General features: G+C 63.1%; 1 protein-coding gene across 2 annotated transcripts in view; it reads right to left on the bottom strand.

The window, feature by feature from the left end:
• USP2 (ubiquitin specific peptidase 2) overlaps nt 1-18750 on the bottom strand; it is a 25478-nt gene extending 6728 nt beyond the window's left edge. Inside the window, exons 1-2 of one of the 2 annotated variants that reach the window (XM_045582460.1) lie at nt 18574-18750; nt 10132-10949 (exon numbers count right to left, since the gene is read on the bottom strand). In XM_045582460.1, coding sequence (XP_045438416.1) covers nt 10132-10908 — 777 coding nt within the window. In that variant the 5' untranslated portion in view covers nt 10909-10949; nt 18574-18750. Of the gene's footprint in view, nt 1-758; nt 1025-10131; nt 10950-18573 lie in introns of those variants that run through there. The other variant, XM_036440165.2, reaches the window with a different exon arrangement.

The raw sequence follows: 18750 nt of genomic DNA, 5'->3' as shown, positions 1-18750 counted from the left end.
GCCAGGAGAGGACTCCGGCGGGCCGGGCACTCGGGAGCTCACGTGCAGAGTGTGCATCAGGCAAACCTAGTTGGACAGCAGGGCCACGCTTCCAGGCCAGGACACAGGCCTGGTTCGCCCTCCAGCGATGGCGCAGGGTGCGGCAGGTGAGAGCTGGGCATAGGGACCAAGTAGGGGAGGCAGCTTGAGGGTTGTCTCCCCCCGCAAGACCCCAGGGAAGGGCTTTCCAGCTTCCTTCCCGAGCTCTGGGCTCAGCGGGCGTCCTGAGCCCAGCGTGGCCCTGGCAGGGGCAGTGGGCGCACGGCCAAAGGGGCGGCTGCCTGTTACGTAAGACCTGTCAAGCTCTGGCTCTCCTCCTCCCCAAGGTGGGCATGCCCACCTTTACCCCCAGCTTCTCTCGGTGCCTGCCTCCCTGAGGGACCCAGTGCCGCTGAGCAGAACCGGGAAGAGCGGGCTGCACCTCTTCTGCCCTCCACGGCCCACGGCCCTTGCCAAGCCTCCGGGAGGGGGCCGCCCGTGGGGTCAGCCTGTGTGTGTGTGTGTGGTGGGGGGCGGGCTGGGGGAGCTTTCCCACCAGCCTTCCTGGCGCCCTTTCGGCCTGAGTCGTAACCGGAGACCAGAGCCGCCACCAGGGCCCTGGCGGGCGGAAAGCAGCCAAGGTTACGCATTCCTGCGCCGGCCCCACCTGCCCACAGTGCGGGGGAGGGGCTGCGGGCAGGCATCACCTGGGGCGGGGCGCGGCGGCGGCCGCGGCCTACCTTGGCCTTGTTGAGCAGGAGCCCCACGAAGGTGGAGAGCAGCAGCGACGGGGAGAGCGGGGAGCGCGGCCGCAGCTCCTGCGCCAGGGCGGGGAGGGCGGCGGGGGCTCCCTCGGGCAGCGTCACGGTGTAGGAGGTGCGCATGCTGGCGCCGCCCGCGCAGCGGGGCCGGGGCGCGGGGGGCACCGCGCGGTCCCACCGCCCGACGCCCGCCGGCGGCCGCCCGGACCGTCCGCCGCCCGGTAACCGCTGCGGCGCCGCCCGCCCGCGCTCCTGCCCAACCTCCGGGCGCGCGGCCCAACGCCCGGCGGCCCGCGGCTCCCGCCCGCCCGCGGCTCCCGCGCCGCGACGTCAGCGCCCCGCCCCGCCCCGCCCCGCCCCGCCCCCGGAGACCCGCCGGGAGGGCGGAGGCCGAGCCCGCGCCGCCTGCGGGAGGGCCTCAGGAAACTGGCCTGGAGGCCGCGGCCCCGACGGACGGAGGCACTGGGCGGGCGGGGGGGGGGGGGGCCTTCTGGACCGTCTTCCCGGAGCGCGCGCTCGCCCAGCGCTGTACAGCCGGGGGAGGGGCGCGCTCACGCCCTCTTGGAGCCCGGCACCCGGCGGTGAGGTCCGGGAGCCCTGGCCGGGGCCCCGCCCTCCAGCCCAGATTGGCCCCGGATGGAGAGGCCAAGGCCATGTTCTCTAAGCCCAGAGGAGAGAGCCCTTTCTGGGCTCTTCCACGCCATTACTCACCTCCTCTTCTCCCAGAACCTCAATCTCTGACTGTTTTTTGGAGGTGGGGTGCCCGGCTATCGTGGGAGGGTGCCACGCTGACCCCCAGCGTGGCTGCACGGGAAGGTCAGGGGGCTGGTGTCTTCTCGGTGCTCCACCCCTTTACCTATCCAGGACCCACGGAATCTGCTTAGAGACAGCTTGCCTGGCCGGCTATTTTTAGCCTCTATTTTTAGCATCTCCAATACTCCGGAGGCCAGCGGCCCTGTTCCTCCCGCAGGCCCCACCGCACGTGCACACGCACATGCACACAGGATTACAGTTGTGAGGACCGTGTGCATGACACGCGTGGCTGCACCCTGGGCCACCCCCAAAGCAGCAGTTTCAAACCAATGGATGTGGGGTGGGGGGGCAGCAGGAAGCAGGACCTGCAGAGCTTCCACTTGGTGATAAAAGAGGGTGCTGGCCAAAACCGGTTTAGCTCAGTGGATAGAGCATCGGCCTGTGGACTGAAAAGTCCCGGGTTCGATTCCGGTCAAGGGCATGTACATTGGTTGCGGGCACATGCCCGGTAGGGGTTGTACAAGAGGCAGCTGGTCGATGTTTCTCTCTCATCGACATTTCTAGCTCTCTATCCCTTTCTCCTCTTCTCTGTAAAAAAACAATCAAATATATTATATTAAAAGAAAAGAAGAAAAAAAGAGGGTGCTGACGTTGAGAGGGTGGTCTCCAGTCTCTGAGCTCCCTCAGTGGCCCTGCTTTACCCACAGCCCGCAGCCTAGCTGGCGTGTGATCACGTCGCGTCTCCTGCGGCTCTCCTGGCGGAGCTGGGCGGTCCTGCCCCCGCCGGTCACCACCAGCCCGCTCTCCTTTCTCTGCCAGCCCCGGCCTTCTCCCGTGGGAACCACCCGCCTGAGCGCGTGCTTCCGGGAGGCCAGGGGCTGGCCGACGCTTTACTAAACCACGCAGGCGACACCGTCATGACAGTGCGCAGTGCGCGGCCTCTGCCTCAGACACGGCCCTGAGCTGAGAGCCGGGACTGCGTGAGGGCAGCACTAATGCCTGTCAGCTGGGGCTTTGGAGCCGGGCCTGCTCTGCAGCAAAACTCAGCTCACTCCGGAGACGGCGCCTGGCCTTCCTGGCCGGCTGACGGCTCCTTTCTCCAAAGCCTCCCGATGGGCTCCCCACCCCGCAAGGGCCCCGCGGTCTGCTGGCATCCGCCCTGCGCTGCTGGGGTGTCCCCCGTACCTATCTTTGCTGTGGTGTCAGACTGCGGACTGTCTGGCTGGGTGATGGTGCCATCAGGAAAGCACCTCAAAGACAGGGCTGTGGGTTCTTAGTAAACGGCGCTCTCATCTCCGCCAGGGGCCCGGCCAGGCTCTGCAGGGCTCCTGGGAGTCCCCCAGCCTCCGCTGGCGGGTGGGTCTGAGTTTGCATGTGGAATGGGGGGCTGCTCTGGGCCTGCTCCACCTAGGACGGCACTGCCTCCTGCCAGACGCTCCTCCCCTCCCCCGGGCAGAGGGTGGTGGCGAGGGTGGGTGCATCGGGGACAGGTGGGAAACCTTCACCTGGGAGCCATGAGAAGGCTCAGAGGAGGGGAGAGAATTCACACAGAGCCATCTTGCTAAGCAGGTCTGCACACCAACAGAGAACTGAGGCTCATTCTTGGACTAGCCACACCCCCTGGAGACCCTCTCTCTTTAGTGCCACTTCTTAACCCTCCGTGAGGACACTTCTCATTAATTCTAGAGCAAGAGGGAGGAAGAGTGAGGGAGAAGAGGGAGAAGGAGGGACAGAGAGGGGAACACTTGCCCCGACTGATCAGGAATGGAACCCTTTGGTGTCCAAGATGATGTGTTCTAACCACTGAACCACACCAGCCAGGGCCAGGGCCATTTCTGAAAGTGGAAGAGGTAAAGCCAGCCTCCTATATCTCTGGGTTTCACACCCATGGACTCAACTAACCTCAAGCTTAAAAAAAAAAGTGTCAGAAAGTTTCAAAAAGCACAGCTTGAATTTGCAGAGTGCAGGGCGCTACGCCGGGTCCGGTGAGAGGAGCGACATAGGTGCCCGTCCTGCCACAGCCTCCGGCAGGACGCCATTCCGCGAGGGGCTGCGCCGGGTTCGGTATTGGGAGGGTCCCCGCGGGTCCTGAGGGGCTAGTCTCCTGGCCTGAATCTGGCTCTGGCCGCCTGACTTGGGGGACCCGGGCTGGCGCTCAGGCTGCCTGCCCCGGCAGCACAGTGTTCTCCCTCCGGTCCTCCCTGCGCATGGGACACAGTCAGTCAGAGGTAGCTCCGTGAGGGCAAGACTGAGCGCGCGCCCGCCAGCCTGGCTCAGGCCTGGGCATCGGCCTGTGAACCAGGAGGTCACGGTTCAGTTCCCGGGTTGTGGGCACCTCCCCAGTGTGGTGTGCAGGAGGCGGCCGGCCAAGAGAAGAGAGAAACATAAAAGTACATGAAGACGGAGCGTGGCTGCTCCGCCGGCCTCAGTGGGCAGCGGGCCAGGGCTCGGAAGCACAGCTCAGGCCCCGGCAGGGCCAGGCCGGCCGGCTCCCGCACAGCCGCTGCTCTCGCTGCCTGCCCGGCAGCTGGAGGCTGGCGGGTGGTGGGGTTCCGGGTCCTTGCTGGGCTGGCTGTCAGCCACAGGTGCCCTGGGAAGGGAAGGCCAGTGGGAAGCTCACACCCCGGAGGCCACCAGCTGCGCCTGGAGCCTCGGCAGCCTGGCCTGGACCGGCCAGATCCCCGAGGCCCACACATTTCCCTCTCTTGCTTGAACTCTGTCTAGGGCAGTGGTCGGCAAACTCATTAGTCAACAGAGTGGCAAACCGCGGCTCTTGAGCCGCAAGTGGCTGGTCCAGGGCACCGGTTTATGTCTCCATCGCGGTCAGAGGGTGCAGGGTTCGCTGTACAGCGCCGGCCCTGAACATGACCTTCAGTTCTACACCCATGGCAGCGGAGTGGCGCCTGGGAGGGACCGTGGCCAGGCCAGACTAACTTCTGCCTGGTGGAGCTCCACCCACACCACGGCCACCCCGGGCAGGGTGAGGGAGGAGGCAGGGAGGATGGGGCTGGGCACCGATGGGGAGACAGCTGGGCAAGGCCGCACCGGGCCACTGCCAGGCCACAGCCACAGCCACAGCCGGCCTTCCAGGAATGACCGCATGTCCTGCAGGCTCTGACCACAAACCACGAGCCGCCTGCCCTTTCTCCGCAGCCGGCCCTGCCCCCTGGCTCCGGTCCCCTCCGAGTGGCTTCCCATGCTGACAGCACACACTCAAGCCTCAGCGAGTCCAGCCCCTCAGGGCGCCGACAGGCTGAGGGCAGGCTGAGGCATAGCGAGCCCAGAACAGCAAGGAGGTGGTCCCCCCCTCCCTCGGGAGCCTGGTGGTCCCCGTCTCCCTAACTGCTGCTTGTGGAGGACACCCCCCACCCTCCCCACTGCAGGCAGCAGGCAGGTCCAAAGTCCCACGGGAGACAAATCACATGACCTCAGCTTACATAATCTGCCTGCCACCCCACATCTGGGACCCGGAGCTTCAAGAGATGAGCCGGCAGTCCGGGGACAGACAGTCCGGGGACACCACGGGGCCAGGCCTTAGGGCCCAGACCTCTGGCTCTAGCGGCAGGTCCAGGGCAGAGGCACGGGAGCGGGGCAGACAGGCGGGCCAGGATCCCAGCCTCGCCCCGCTCTGCACAGAACAGCAGGTGCCTGGCCTGCCGACTGCTCTGGAGGGCCTGCCCCCGCCCCCCACTCTTCCTGGGGACCGGAGAGCGGCAGGGCAAGGCAGGGCAGGGAGCAGGCAGGGCTGAGGCTGCAGGCAGAAGGCCAGGGCGGCAGGGAGCAGTTGGCGGGGTGGGGAGGAGGAGGATTAGGACGGATTGTGGGGTGAAAGCAGTCCTGGCAGGGCTCAGCAGGAACAGCATGTCCTTGGGCCCAGGGACAGGAGTGGGCTGGGGAAGGGGAGGGGGGCAGACCAGATTGGGTACTTGGGCTCCAGCGTCTCTGCAAGGCCACCTGGTGTAGAGCGACCCCTGTCCCTTCCCCCAAAGTTTGCAGGGACTCCCCGACATCGCAGTGGCTTCACCCCTCCACACCAGCTCCGGGGCATCCCTGTGAGGCGGGTGGGCGTGTGGCCGCCCTTTCATGAGTGAGGGAGCAGAGCTCAGATGAGGGATGTCAAGGTAAAGAGGCAAATGCTGCTTCCAGCAGCCGCAGCCCATCCTGGCCACGCCCTCTCCCATCCCCCAGGACACCTGGAAACAACGAGGGCTGCATCCTATTGCAACTATTTTAAGAACTAATTTCCCACCCAACTCGACTGGGGTGGCTCAGTGGTGGAGTGCTGACCTAAGAACCAGGAGGTCAGGGTTTGATTCCTGGTTATGGCACATGCCTGGGTTGTGGGCTTGATCCCCAGTTGAGGGGTGTGCAGGTCAATGATTCTTTCATCATTGATGATTTTATCTCTCTCCTTCTCTCTTCCTCTCTGAAATCAATTAAAATCCCACCTAATAAAAGAGTAATATGCAAATTAACCACCACCAGCCAATCAGAGCGAGTACGCAAATTAATTCCAACCAAGATGGCTGCAGCCACAGAGCAGTTGAGAGGCTTGGGTTTCAATGGAGGCAGCCAAGCTTTCCACACACCCTGGCCGGCCTAGGCCTCCACTCCAGGCTACAAAGTTTAAATTGTAGAAGATACAAAAATCCAAACAGAAATGGCGGCAGCCACGAGTGAGCAGGCGGCTTGGCTCCGGTCCAGGCTACAAAGTTTCAGTTGTAGAAGGTGAATAAACCCCAGATACCAGGGCCTCCCGGGTCGCCGGGGGGCGTGGCCGGCCTGCAAACCACCACAGGACCCTCACTAGGCCACCCCACACCCCAAAAGAACCCCACCCTGATCCGGAACATCCTTCAGGGCAAACCAGCTGGCCCCCACCCATGCACCAGGCCTCTATCCTATCTAATAAAAGAGTAATATGCAGATAGAGCACATGTGTCAAACACAAGGCCCGCGGGCCAAATCCGTCCCGCCAGGCCTTGCAATGTGGCCGGCACCGCGCTGTCATCACTGCACTCCGCTGCGTTTCCATCACAATGACAGTTTATGACTGTTCAGTAAACCATTCGGCCCGCGATTTAGGCTGGATTTTAGATTTTGGCCCCTTCTCTGATTGAGTTTGACACCCCTGAATAGAGCATCACCCCAACACACAAGATGGCTGCCCCCATGTGGTCAAATATTCTGCCCCCAAGTGGACACAAGATGGCCACCACAAGATGGCCAGCAGGGGAGGACCAGGCCTGCAAGAGAAGGCAGTTGAGAGGGACCAGGTCTGAAGGGAGGACAATTGGAGGCGATCAAACCTGCAGGGGAGGGCAGTTAGGGATGTCCAGGCCTGCAGAGGAGGGAAGTTGGGGGCAAACAGGCTGGCAGGGGAGCAGTTAGACATCAATCAGGCTGGCATGGGATTGGTGAGGGGGTCATCAGGCCGGCAGTCAGAAGCGGTTAGGGGCAATCAGGAAGGCAGGCAGGCGAGCAGTTGGGAGCCAGCCGTCCTGGCTTGTGAGAGGGATGTCCGACAGGCAGTTTAACATCCCTCGAAGGGTCCAGTCTGGGCTGAGGGACACCCCCCAACCCCATGCACAAATTTCATGCACTGGGCCTCTAGCATTAAATAAAAAGGACTTACCCCTCCGTTACATGTGAATGCCCTGGGGCCGGCACCAGCTCACACAGCTCATGCCCCCCTGCACACCCGCTACACGCCAGGCCTTTCCTACACAGCCTACGACTAGTCAAGACAGACAGTCTGTGCCTAGGAGACAGGCGCAGGTGAGGCGCTTCTCCGGGCCAACCGCTAGGAGCTGAGCGCCTGCACTGTGTGACTGCGAAGGGCGGCCAGGGCAGATGCGCACAGAAACGGTTTAGAAATGGCGGCCCAGCCCCCTGACGGGCTGTTCTCATCTCAGCAAAGTGCAGGCTGAGCAGCGAGGAGAGGGGGAGCCAGGCCTCACACACCGCTCTCCTGGCTGCAGCACCTCCTTGGGCTCCGCGTGGGCACTGGCTCCGCAGGGCATGGCTGACACTGCTGGGGGCTGTAAGGTGTTCTGGAGCAAGGAGGGCTATTGGGGTGTCTAAGTGTGCCCCAGGGCAACTGGCCACTCCCCTGAGGCCCTCTCCCAGCACCTCCCTCAGCCTGGCCTGGGTGAGGGGGCCTGGCGTCTGCTTGGGCTGACGGGAGGGCGCGGACTTCTGCGAGGGTGGGGGTGTCTGTGTGGGAAGGAGGCAGAGCCCAGTGTTCGCACCCCAGAGCAGGAGATGCTGCTCCCTCCCGATGGGCTGAGGGGCTGTCCTTCCTCCTGGAGAGGCAGTGCTGGGCCCCAGTCTCTGGTGCCTATAGGCGGCTGAACATCTGAGCGCGGGTAGACTCGTAGGCACCAGCCTGGAGGCTTAACCTCAGGGAACTTGGGCCCCTCCACGTCACCCCTGAGGGGCAGTGCCAGCCAAGAGACACACTCCCCCCAGCGGCTGTCCTCTGAGCGCTCCCCTCTGTCTCCTCGGCAGTCTGCCATGTCCCACTCCTCCGCCCAGCCCGCGCAGCACCGGCCCGCAGCACCGGCTTCTGGATCTCCCTTGGCCCCTCAGACGCCTCGGGGCCAAGACTCTCTAGTCAGGTTAGCAAAGTTGTCCTCTAGACCGTGGTGCTTCCACGCTTTGTGGCCCGAAGCCCAGCCCTGAGCTGCACTCCCGTTCCATTTATCTGACAAGCCCGCTCAGCAGCCTTTCTCTTTTGGTTTTTGAACTTGAAGCAATCTTTTTAAAAAACCCATCCCCTGACAAAGGCTTTACTGACAACTTTCCATAAGTTAATTAAAAAATACAAAAATACAGAACATAGCAGACAGTATTTCATACACTAGAAACCAACATGACAGAAGTCCCTTCTCATCACTAAAAAAACCCCAAACCCTAAGCACTTCATTTTGGTGGGGACAGGACTGTGGTGTCCCACCTAATGAACCAAAACAACCCGGCAGAAAGTTCTAACTGGGTTTAGGACTGAGGCAGAGGATCAGATTTTAAAACAACTTCAGTATTTCTTACTGTGACACAGCAATAGTGTAAAAGAAGGCACATGTCCTAGGAATATGGGCTGAGCACATAAAGGAGTCACAACACCTAACTCTCCTTCCTTTATGCTAGCCTGTCCATCTGTTCACCCATCCACCTACCCACCTATCCATCCATCTATGCATCCATCCATCCACTCATCCACCCACCCACCCACCCATTCATCTACCCATCCATCTACCCACCCATCCTCCCCATCCATCCATCCATCCATCCACCCACCCATCCATCCACCTACCCATCCATCCATCCATCCATCCACCCATCTACCCATCCATCCACCCACCCACCCACCCATCTATCCATATTCCTTCCTTCCTTCCCACCTATCCATCCATCCATCCATCCATCCATTCATCCACCCATCTATCTATCTTCCATCTTCTTGTCTTCCTTCCTATCTACCCACCTATCTATCCATACTCCTTCCTTCCTTCCTTTCCTTTCCTTTCCTTTCCTTTCCTTTCCTTTCCTTTCCTTTCCTTTCCTTTCCTTTCCTTCTTTCCACCTATCCATCCATCTATCCATCCATCCATCCATCCACACACCCATCCATCCATCCATCCATCCATCCATCCATCCATCCACTCATCCATCCACCCACCCATCTACCCATCCCTCCACCCATCCATCCATCCACACACCCACCCATCTATCCATCCATCCATCCATCCATCCACCCATCCACCCATCCACCCATCCATCTATCCACCCACCCACCCATCCATCCATCTGTCCACTCATCCACTCACTCTCCCTCTATCCATGCAATCAGCTGAGTTCTGTGCTGCTCTAGGGACATGCTGAGGGGTCTAGAGACATCATTTCTTTCTCATCCCCAGAGCACTTGCCACTTAATAGGTTACCAACGGCCACAGACAAGACTGAATGAAGTCTGTGCCCCAAGGAAGGGGTGTTCAGGGATTAGATGCGAGGGAGACGCTGCCACCTCACTCAGTCTCCAGGAGAGCCCTGTCCTCACTGGGACAGGGAGGCTAGAATCAGAGGCATCAGCTTGTCTAAAGCCAGAGACAAGAATGTTTCTGAAGACACAGGAGATAGACGTCTGTCCAGGCGCCTGGCCCTGAGCCAGCTGGTGTCCATCAGTGGAGAACCCCTCACCCAGTGACCAGGCCTCCGGGCTGGGAGAGCCCAGACATGAGAGACCAGGTGGCCTGGGACCTCAGCACCGCACAGGAGGGGGCCGGCCTGCGGGTAAGAACTGTGGGGTGTGTGGGGGTCTCTGAGTATTGCCGGGAGCACTGCTGGACTGTCCTCATGTGCCCAGGTCCTCAGTGGGTTTCCCGGGGAAACAAGAAGCCTCGGAGCAGGCCCGGAGCCATCGGGGCACCGGCCCTGCTTGGCTGGGCCCCACCAGGGAGGCGGGAGCAGCGGCTGGCCAGGAGGCTTGGGGAGAAGCCCTCTGCCTGGATCAGCATTAGAGGAAATCCTTCCTGCAGCCTGGCTCTTCCCCAGAAGGGGCCCCTCCCGAGCCTCCCTGGGACCCCAGGGGCCAACTCACCATGGTGTCCCGCCCTGGGGAGCTGCTGCGGCTGGGTCCGGGGGCCAGGCCTTTCCCCTTCTCCCACAGAGTGTACCGGCCGCTGGGTCGGAAGGTGGGGCTGAGGACTTCAGAAGCTCGCGAGGGAGGGGCCTGGGCAGGCAGCTGAGGGGTGCCGCCCTTGCGCCCGTAGTTCTCCAGGTAGTCGGCCAGGTACTCCGAGCGGCTGGCCGCCTGGTAGAGGCCCTGCAGGGCACACAGCTCCCGGCGGGTGCGGGCCAGCCCGGGGCTGCGGCCCAGGGGCCCGGGGTCCAGGCGGTAGCTCTCCGAGGCCCGAAGGCTGGAGAAGTCCCTGGCCAGGTCGAGCTGACTGCTGGACTTCTTCTGCGTCAGGGGCAGCCCCTGGCTGCGGGCACTCATGGGCAGGTAGCCGAGGGAGCTGCTGGTCACTCCATATGGGAATCCGCTGCCCCCGCTGAGGCCGCTCCCTGCCGGCCGCTCCAGGCCCCGCGCGTGGCTCTCTGCCCTCTTACCGGCCCCGAGGACGTCTGACCGCAGCAGGGGGCGGCCCCTGTCGTAGTCCAGGATGGAGGAAGGGCCATAGGTACTGGGCCGGGCAAGGAAGCTGGCTGGGGGGCCCGGCTTGAAACCCCGCTTCTCCTTCTCCAGGAAGGAGGCAGCCAGGGTGGCACCGTAGGAGGAGGGAGTATAGGAGCCATAGCCTGCCTTGGCGTAAGGGGGGTCTGCGTAGCGGGCCGAGTCCGTGTAGCGCTTCAGCGTGGAGGAGAGCTGGGACATCCTTCAGGGCTGTGCTCAGTGGGGCCCGGGAGCCTCATGGGCTGGAAGACAAGGACAGATTGTCAGAGGGCCCTGCCAGGGGCCGGCTCCCAGCATTCCTGCTCCCCCACCCTCCACCTCCGAACCCTGGATCTCAACTAGGGACCACACGGTCCCTTTCCACAAGAGGCTGGCCTGCCACTGAGCAATGTGCCTCTGCACAGTGCACACACATGTGGGCATGCAGGCCTGCACACACTCAGCCATTCACACTTCAGGGAGGGCACAGAGGAACCAGGGCAGTCAGTCTCAGCACCTCCTGGCGTCCCAGAGTGCCCCCCTCACAACGCCAACATGCCAGCAGGAGCTGCCCTCTCCCCCAGCCTCCAACCACACACAACCCAGCCGGGCCCCAGCCCGCCTCCTGGGCTCCTCGCCCTCAGGATGGACAGTGCAAGAGCTAGGACCATCCCCCTCCTGTCTGACTCATGGGGCGAGTGAGTGGGAGTCTGGAATCAGTCTGCTGAGCCAGAAAGACCAGAGGATCCTTGGATCAGATTCCCGGTGATGAAAAGCAGCTCGTGAGGGGAGCCAAGGGGGTGGGGGAGGGGAGGAGTGGGCAGGTGGCCAGGAGGGGTCCCCACGCTCCACCCCAGCCCTTCCCTGACACCGGCTGCCCTGAGCTGTCTCCTGCTCTAAGTGGATCAGGGCACCGTGGCCTCCAGGAGTCCTGCCAGGGCCATGCCCAGCTGCTCCTGGGGAGGAGCACGTGCCCCTAGAGGCTGACACCCCGCACTGCAGGAGGCGCACGCTCACGGGGAGATCCGGTGAAGGACACAGACCAGCAGAGCCAGGATGGGAATCCAGGCCTCCCCAGCCCCGTGCTCTTTACACATGACCTTGATTCACCCCCGCCATCAAACAAACGCAGGCTCCCTCTGGACCCAGAGTCCCTTCCGCATCCCCAGAGCGCAGGCTTATCTACAGTGGAGCGGAGGGCACAGAGGCTTTGAGAGAGCAGCAGGTAGGACCGGAACCCTTTCCTGAGGGCCATCGGGGGCCCTCGGGGCGGGGAGAGCCACCGGGACCCGCAGAGTAGCCTGCCCTCTGGTGGACTAGCTGGGAATTTGCCCTCGTCATTTCACCCCTCCGAGCCGCAGGGTTCTCACCTGTGAAGGGAGTGTGACATCACTGCCATCATCCCTGCCTCACAGGGCTGTCCTGAGGAGGTCAGTGAGGATGACAGGGACAGCCCTCCACAGGACAGCTATTATCTCTCTGCTGCCCGTCCCCCGCAGGCAGCCTGTCCCGGAATAAGTTAAGGCAGGGCAGGGTCCCTCCCAGTTGCAGCGGCTTCTGACCTCAGCCTTGAGCACTCCGGTTCCCTGCAGCTCCCAGTGACCCGCACCCGCTCCTGGGGGTTGGTTGCTGAGGAGGCAGCAGCAACAATCGGTTGCTTAGGAGGCAGCCTGCAGCGTGCCAGGCCTGTAGCTCAGCCATCAGGGCAGAGAGGAGCTGGCAGAGGGCACTAGAGGCTCGGTCCATGCCAGGCTTGGGCCAGTGCAGGGGACACACAGATGGCCACGTTCGCAGGGCCCCGAAGAAAACGTTCAGCAGTTTCCAGCCCAGGCTGCCTCTGACCAATCGGCCACCCTGTCGTCTCCTTTCTCCCACCGGCCGCACCCAGCTTCCTCGCACACGCTGGCCCGCGCGCTCCCACCCCCACGGGGGCTGAGGGAGACCTCACTCAGGGCTGGGAAACCGCGTGCTTTCCTCGCACCGACTTCACTTTCTGGGTGCAGAGAGGAAGAGTGTGAGAGCTGAGGGGGCTGGGGAGGAACAGACCGGCCCGGGGCTGGGCCTGGGGCCGGGTCGGGCCCAGTCCAGCCGGGCTGTTTCACTATTGATGAGAACGCCATCAATAATTCACAGTCAAAGACACTCCGGGTCTCGGGAGCTGGGCTCCAGGACACAGAGCTGCCAATCAGATACGACCTGCCCCTCCCATGCTCCCTGCCTCCGGCCATGGCGGCTCCCTCCCCCACACCGTCCAGGGAGCTGGCTCTCCTCGGGCGGCGCCCAGCTCCTGACCTCCTGGCTGCCGACGGCGCCGAAGGGCTACAGCCAAGCTAGGCACAGCCCAGACAGGGACAGAGGGACAGACAGACGCTCTGGGACAGCTGATGAGCAGCCTGGAGGAAACCATGCCTCTGGCCTCAGCCCCAGAGGGGCTCCTGAATCGGTTTTCCCGCCTGGCAAGCAACTGGCCGGCCTCCCCACCCCTGGAAGCTGCCCCGGGGGGGGGGGGGGGTTCCTGCTCCCACACACAGACTGTCGGAAGCTGAGCTCTGGCTCACAGTCCCTGTGTCTGGGAAAGGGTTCCTGCTGGGGCCCAGGCCTGGAGGGTGCCCGCCCGCCCGCCCTGCTGTCTCACTCTTGAGACAGTGCGTACCTTCCAGGGGAGCAGACAGGTTGGGGTGCTCCTCCCAGCATTACCTGGCAGGGCCGACCCCGGAGGCTGCATCCCGCACCTCGGTGGGAGACCAGGTCAGGCCCTGGTGGTATCCTTGCCACACAAGCCAGGGGCAGGACTGGCACTCACAGGGCTACGCGGAGGCTGGTTGCCACAGGAACAGCCTGGACAGAATGGCCTTTCCGTGGGGCAGTGGGAGACATGCTGATTGGCTGGGGCAACCCCTCCCCGCCCTGCCCAGTGGGGGGTCCCGCTGCCTGGCTCCGCCCGTGTGCCCAGCGCTGGCAAGCACAGGCATGTGGCTCCCAAGTGCCTGGGACAGGAGGGCGTCTTCCCAGGCTGCGCCTCCGGCCGCTGCTCAGCCTCCTCTGAGCAGAGCCCCAGCCTCCCGAGGCGGGTGAGCCTAGCGCCCCCAGGCCAGGGCCCCGCGGAGCACACCCACTCGCCCCGCCTGTCTCCCGGCCGCCCCCGGCTCTTCTCAGTCCTTCAGACCGTCCCGAGCCTTCGCCCGCGTGAAGCCTGAATTCTTTTGGAAGAGTAATTGCCTTGCTCTGGCCGCATGACTCAGCTGGCTGGGTGTTGTCCGACGCACCGAAAAGTCACCAGTTTGATTCCTGGTCAGGGCACACGTCTGGGCTCGGCCCCGGGGGAGTGCAGGATGCAGGGCTCTGCGATGCTCCCTCCTCATCGTTTCTCTCACATCGAGGCTCCTCTCTCCCTTCCTCTCTCCCCTCCTCCCTCTCTAAAAGAATAATAATGACGAATAAGTGCCACAAACATCATTTGAAGATTTATTTTTTTACATTAACTTAAAATTTAAAATATTCTATTCAAAAATTTAAAAACAAATGGACATGAAGTGTAAAGAATGGAGCATTGAGACGCAGCACTCAGGTTCCCGAAGTTGTGAACGCTTACAACCACTGAGACTGTGGTCTCCGCCCTCAGGAGCAGGTGCTGGTCACGGCTCCCGTCTCACTGGGAGGAGGGCAGAGCTGGTGGGATCTGCGTTCTCACAGCCGCCCTGCCCTTGGCCCCCACTTCACCCTACCCCCTGCTCTCCCTGAGCTGGCCCAGGGAGGGGGCCCTTGGGACAGGGCGAGGGTGGGGCCTCCAGGAGTCACTGTCTGGCCACAGCAAGGCCGAGGCGGCAGCCTCTGCGGGGGCGTGAGCAGTCAGTGCAACCCGAGCTGATGGCAGCAAGACGGGAGATGGGCTGAGGCCTCCTTCCCAGCATCCGCCCCCGGCTAGCCCTGCCGGCCCCCGGCCCCGGCCTGGTCAGGGACGTGCTCCAGCCCCCCTCCTTGCTGCCACTGGCTCACTCCCCAAGGCGGCCGGGCCAGGTGAGTCAGGGGTTCAGATGAAACCGATCCCCCAGGGGCAGCCAGCCCCTTGCAATCAGTACTGTCATTTCCTGTTGCTCACGTGCAAGGCTCCCGAACCTGCCAGGCCAGGGGAGGACTCGCTCCCCAGGAATCCCGGGCACTCCTGGCATCCAGGTAGGGGACTGGGAACAGCCCACGTCCCGCAGCCTTCCTGCCCGCTCTGCCCAGATGTGCCCTGCTATCTGGGTGCAGGCATGCCAGCTCCCGTGGCCGTGTCGCTGCCAGAAGGAAAGTCAGGCTGGGTCCCCAAGGCAGGCCTCCCCAGGACCCAGGCTCGCCCCCGCCAGGTGGCCAGGGCAGGTGCATGAGAACCAGCCACCCCGGCCCCAGGACCACTGGTGAGGGCAGGAGGCCCTGCTGGTGTGCTGACCCGCAAGGCCAAGTGGCCGAGAGGGGCTCCGTCTCCCTTCACCCCCTCTGACCGCCCTCTCTGCTGTCCAGGCACTGGCGGGCACACGCGGGGGTGTCCGGCGAGTGTGGAGACGCAGGTGGAGTGAGGCTTGGCGAAGAGGCTGTGCTCACCCCCAGGAGACCCGTGGGCCTTCCCAGGGCCCCCGAGCCTCGGCCGGCTGCTCCTCCCAGCCTCTCCCTGGAGCTCTAGCTCAGGGGGGCAGCCAGGGCCCCACTAGGAGTGCCTGATCGTGAACAGGCCGTGACAGGGGTCAGGGAAGGGAACTTGGGGCCATTTCTGTCTCTCTGGCTCCCAGTAGGTGCCCAAGGATTGGGAGAGGGGCGGGAGAAGAGGTAAAATACATTGAGATGAGAGCAAGAATCCTGACTGGCTGAAAAGGAGTGGGTGGGCCCAGGGGAGTGTTCCCATTGGGTAATTCTTTCATTTGGGCTTGGGAGAGGGTAGGCATCTACAGGGCGAAGAAAAATCACCGGAAATGGGCCCCCGAGACGAATTGAAATCCTCACGTTCCCATCAGCGACCTCTGTGGGGCGCTCTGCACTCCCGGGCCTCCCCTCAGGTGGTGGCTTTCTCTCTCTCCCTCCAGGACTCCATCCTGTCTAGTCCTTGACCTCCAGCCTCTGGTCTTGCCCACAGCACCCACCAGGCCTGGTGGGCCATCTCTCCAATGTTCCCCCAAACAGTCGGGGACCCTCCATTCAGTGTCCCTGTGAAGCTCAGATATTAAAGGGGCAGCTACTAACCTGCGTTGGGGGCAATGGGCCGGACCTGGGGGCTTCTCCTTCCTGGCTGGGCCGGAGCGCCGCGCTGAGCCCTGGCGCTGGAGCAGCCTCTGGGCTGGTAATCCTGCTCAGGTTACTGACTGATATATATAGCACCTTATCTGACCTCACAGCCATGGCAGCTAGCTCCACTCACTGTGCTCCAAGCCGGGGATTAAAGGGGCAGGCACAGGCCTTCCCTTTAAGGGGCTGTCCTGACGGGCCGGGCCAGGCCAGGCGTCCCCAGAGGACTCTCTGAAGGGGGACACTGTGGAGGGAACTGGAGGGGAGTCCAGTGGAACACCTGGAAGGGATGCACACCGCAGAAGCAGGCGCCAGTCACAGACTTAGAGACAAGGAGCAGCACAACGCTGGCCCTTGCTTCTGAGATGAAGACCTCAAGGCGACAGCCCCTGTTCAAGGGCACAGACAGCGAGAAGCAGAAGAGACCAGCGCCAGACTTTCAGCCCAAGCCCTTTTCCGCGAGCTCCCAGACCTGGCTCCCAGCCCTTCCCTCCCTCCCAGTGGCCCTGAGACAGACAGTAGGCTCGGGCCTGAGTGACTGAGTCCACAGAACGGGAGTCACGGTCAGCTTAGTAACCCGACACCTCCGGTTGTGAGGGTAACTAAAGCACGTCGACATCCTGGCAGGACGGAGCCGAGCCGGCACAGCTCTGGCAGCGAGGCGGCCGAGGGGCCTCCTTCTCCTGCAGCCAAGCCCCCGCTTGTCCCCGGCCTTGAGGGCTAGCCCTGGCCGTGACCTCTGCCCAAGGCCTGGTTGGGGACATGCACCCCGGCCTCCTAATATAATAATAATTATATATTGAATGCTTCCACTTTTCATTATAGTTAGTGGTAGTATTTCTTGTTGTTGTTGCTGTTAACCCTCAACTGAGGATATTTTTCCCAGTGATTTTTAGAGAGTGGAAGGGAAGGGGAGAGACAGAGACAGAGAGAAACATCGATGTGAGAGAGACACATCGATTGGTAGCCTCTTGCATGAGCCCTGACCAGGGCCAGGGAGGAGCCTCCAGCTGAGGTATATGCCCCTGCCTGGCATTCATCCTGGGACCTTCAGTCTGAGGCTCTGTCCCTGGGCTAACAGTCCTCAAAATAATGCCCATCTCCCCGTTGTGAAGGTTAAAAAAGCGTATGTCGATATCCTGGCACACGCCCGAGTTCGGAAGCGGTCATTACTATTACGTGGAGGACTTGTATGTGAGTGGTGCATTGCAGTCGCACCTCCCAGGGAAGCTCCTCAGGGAGGACAGGGCTCTGTGCGGCCCTTGGAGAGCCCTGCCCTGACGCCAGGAGACGGCCCCGCTCCCTGAGCTGGTCTGCGCCCCGCAACTGGCCAGGGCAGAGAGGCCTGCGTGCTCCCAGCCCCAGCCCACCACGGCGGAGGCGGCCCGGGCGCCTTCCCCCTCTGCCCAGAGCAGCAGCCTGAGGGCCGCCCAGGGGCTCACTGTACCTGCCGGAGAGCGGGGCGCGCAGAGCTGGCTGAGCAGGGTTGTGGCGGGAGGAGCAGGTTCTCCACCTCTCGGCCGGCCGGGCTCTCAGTGTGTTTCTCGAAGGCGCTGCCTACGGACGACTGGGAGCCCCAGGCTGGGCCTCACCCTGTCTTGGCCGAGGCCTGACTCAGCCCCGGCCCTGATGCTGCACTTCGAAGGACGCCCTGGCCCGGCCCTCATTCCAGGCCTGCTGACTCCTCGTTTGGCAGCATCTGCAGCATCAAAGGAGTGCGGTGCCCAGCCCTGGCTCAGCCAGCTCTCTGCCCCCCACTTACGGGTCCCACTTGGGGGTCCTTCACATGCCCATGCCTGGGGAGGTGGTCATCACCCGCGTCTCCAACTCAGCCCCATTCTATTTTTTTTAAATTTATATTTGTTATTGATTTCAGAGGAAGGGAGAGGGAGAGAGAGAGGTAGGAACATCAATAAGAGAGAATCGTGGATCAGCTGCCTCCTGCACATCCCACACTGGGGATGGAGCCCACAACCCAGGCCTGTGCCCTGACCAGAATCGAACCCTGACCTCCTGGTTCCTAGGTCGATGCTCAACCACCGAGCCATGCTGCGGGGCTCAGCCGCATCCTAGAAGCAGCCAGGATGGTCAGTCCTCAGAGACCAGCTAGAGCGGGTTGGCCAGGGCTTTCCTAGCTGTTACTTGCCCCCTGAAGTCTCCCCCCGCCCCCCCTTCTGGTTCGGGATGGGTGAGGATTTCAAAGATGCCTCTTTCTGGTCCGGAGGGTGGGACATCCCTCCAGCACTTCATTGCTGCCTCCCGACACCCCCACTGCCCTTGGCACACTGACCAGAGGAGCCCCTCCCAGGAGCTGTGCAGGGAGGAGGGAGAGCTGCGCGCCCAGGCGAGGAGGTCCTGTCAGTGCCCGGCGGCTCTCAGGCCACCACCCCGGGGCACGGCACTGCGCGGGGCAGGCCCGGGACCCCGCCCCGCCCAGCGCGTTCCCGAGGACCCGGCAGCACGCAGGCCGCCCCTGGCACCCACGCTGGCACCCACGGCGGCGTCCTCCGCGCGGCTGGCGCCCGCGCTACGTCTCCAGTGCCCGTCCGCGCGGGCGGTCCCGGCGCTCCGCTCTCCGAGCCTCAGCGGCGCCGCCCGCCGCCCCCGGCCTCCGGGGCAGGTGGCACGTACCTGCGTCTTCGCCGAGGGTGGCCGCGCCGAGCCGGGCACAAGCATGGGGCCGCGGGGCCCCCCGGCGGGTCCGAGCGCGGGCAGCGAGCCGCTGTCGCGGGGAGCTCCCCGGCCTCGCTCCGTCGCCTCCCGCACCTCCGCCTCCCGCACCTCTGCCCGGGGCCGCGAGGACCTCCC

The sequence above is a fragment of the Pipistrellus kuhlii genome, unplaced genomic scaffold (assembly GCF_014108245.1).
Source record: "Pipistrellus kuhlii isolate mPipKuh1 unplaced genomic scaffold, mPipKuh1.p scaffold_m20_p_162, whole genome shotgun sequence".
Taxonomy (NCBI): Eukaryota; Metazoa; Chordata; class Mammalia; order Chiroptera; family Vespertilionidae; genus Pipistrellus; species Pipistrellus kuhlii.
Note: the sequence above shows the minus strand (reverse complement) of the source record. Positions and strands in the feature narration are given on the sequence as shown.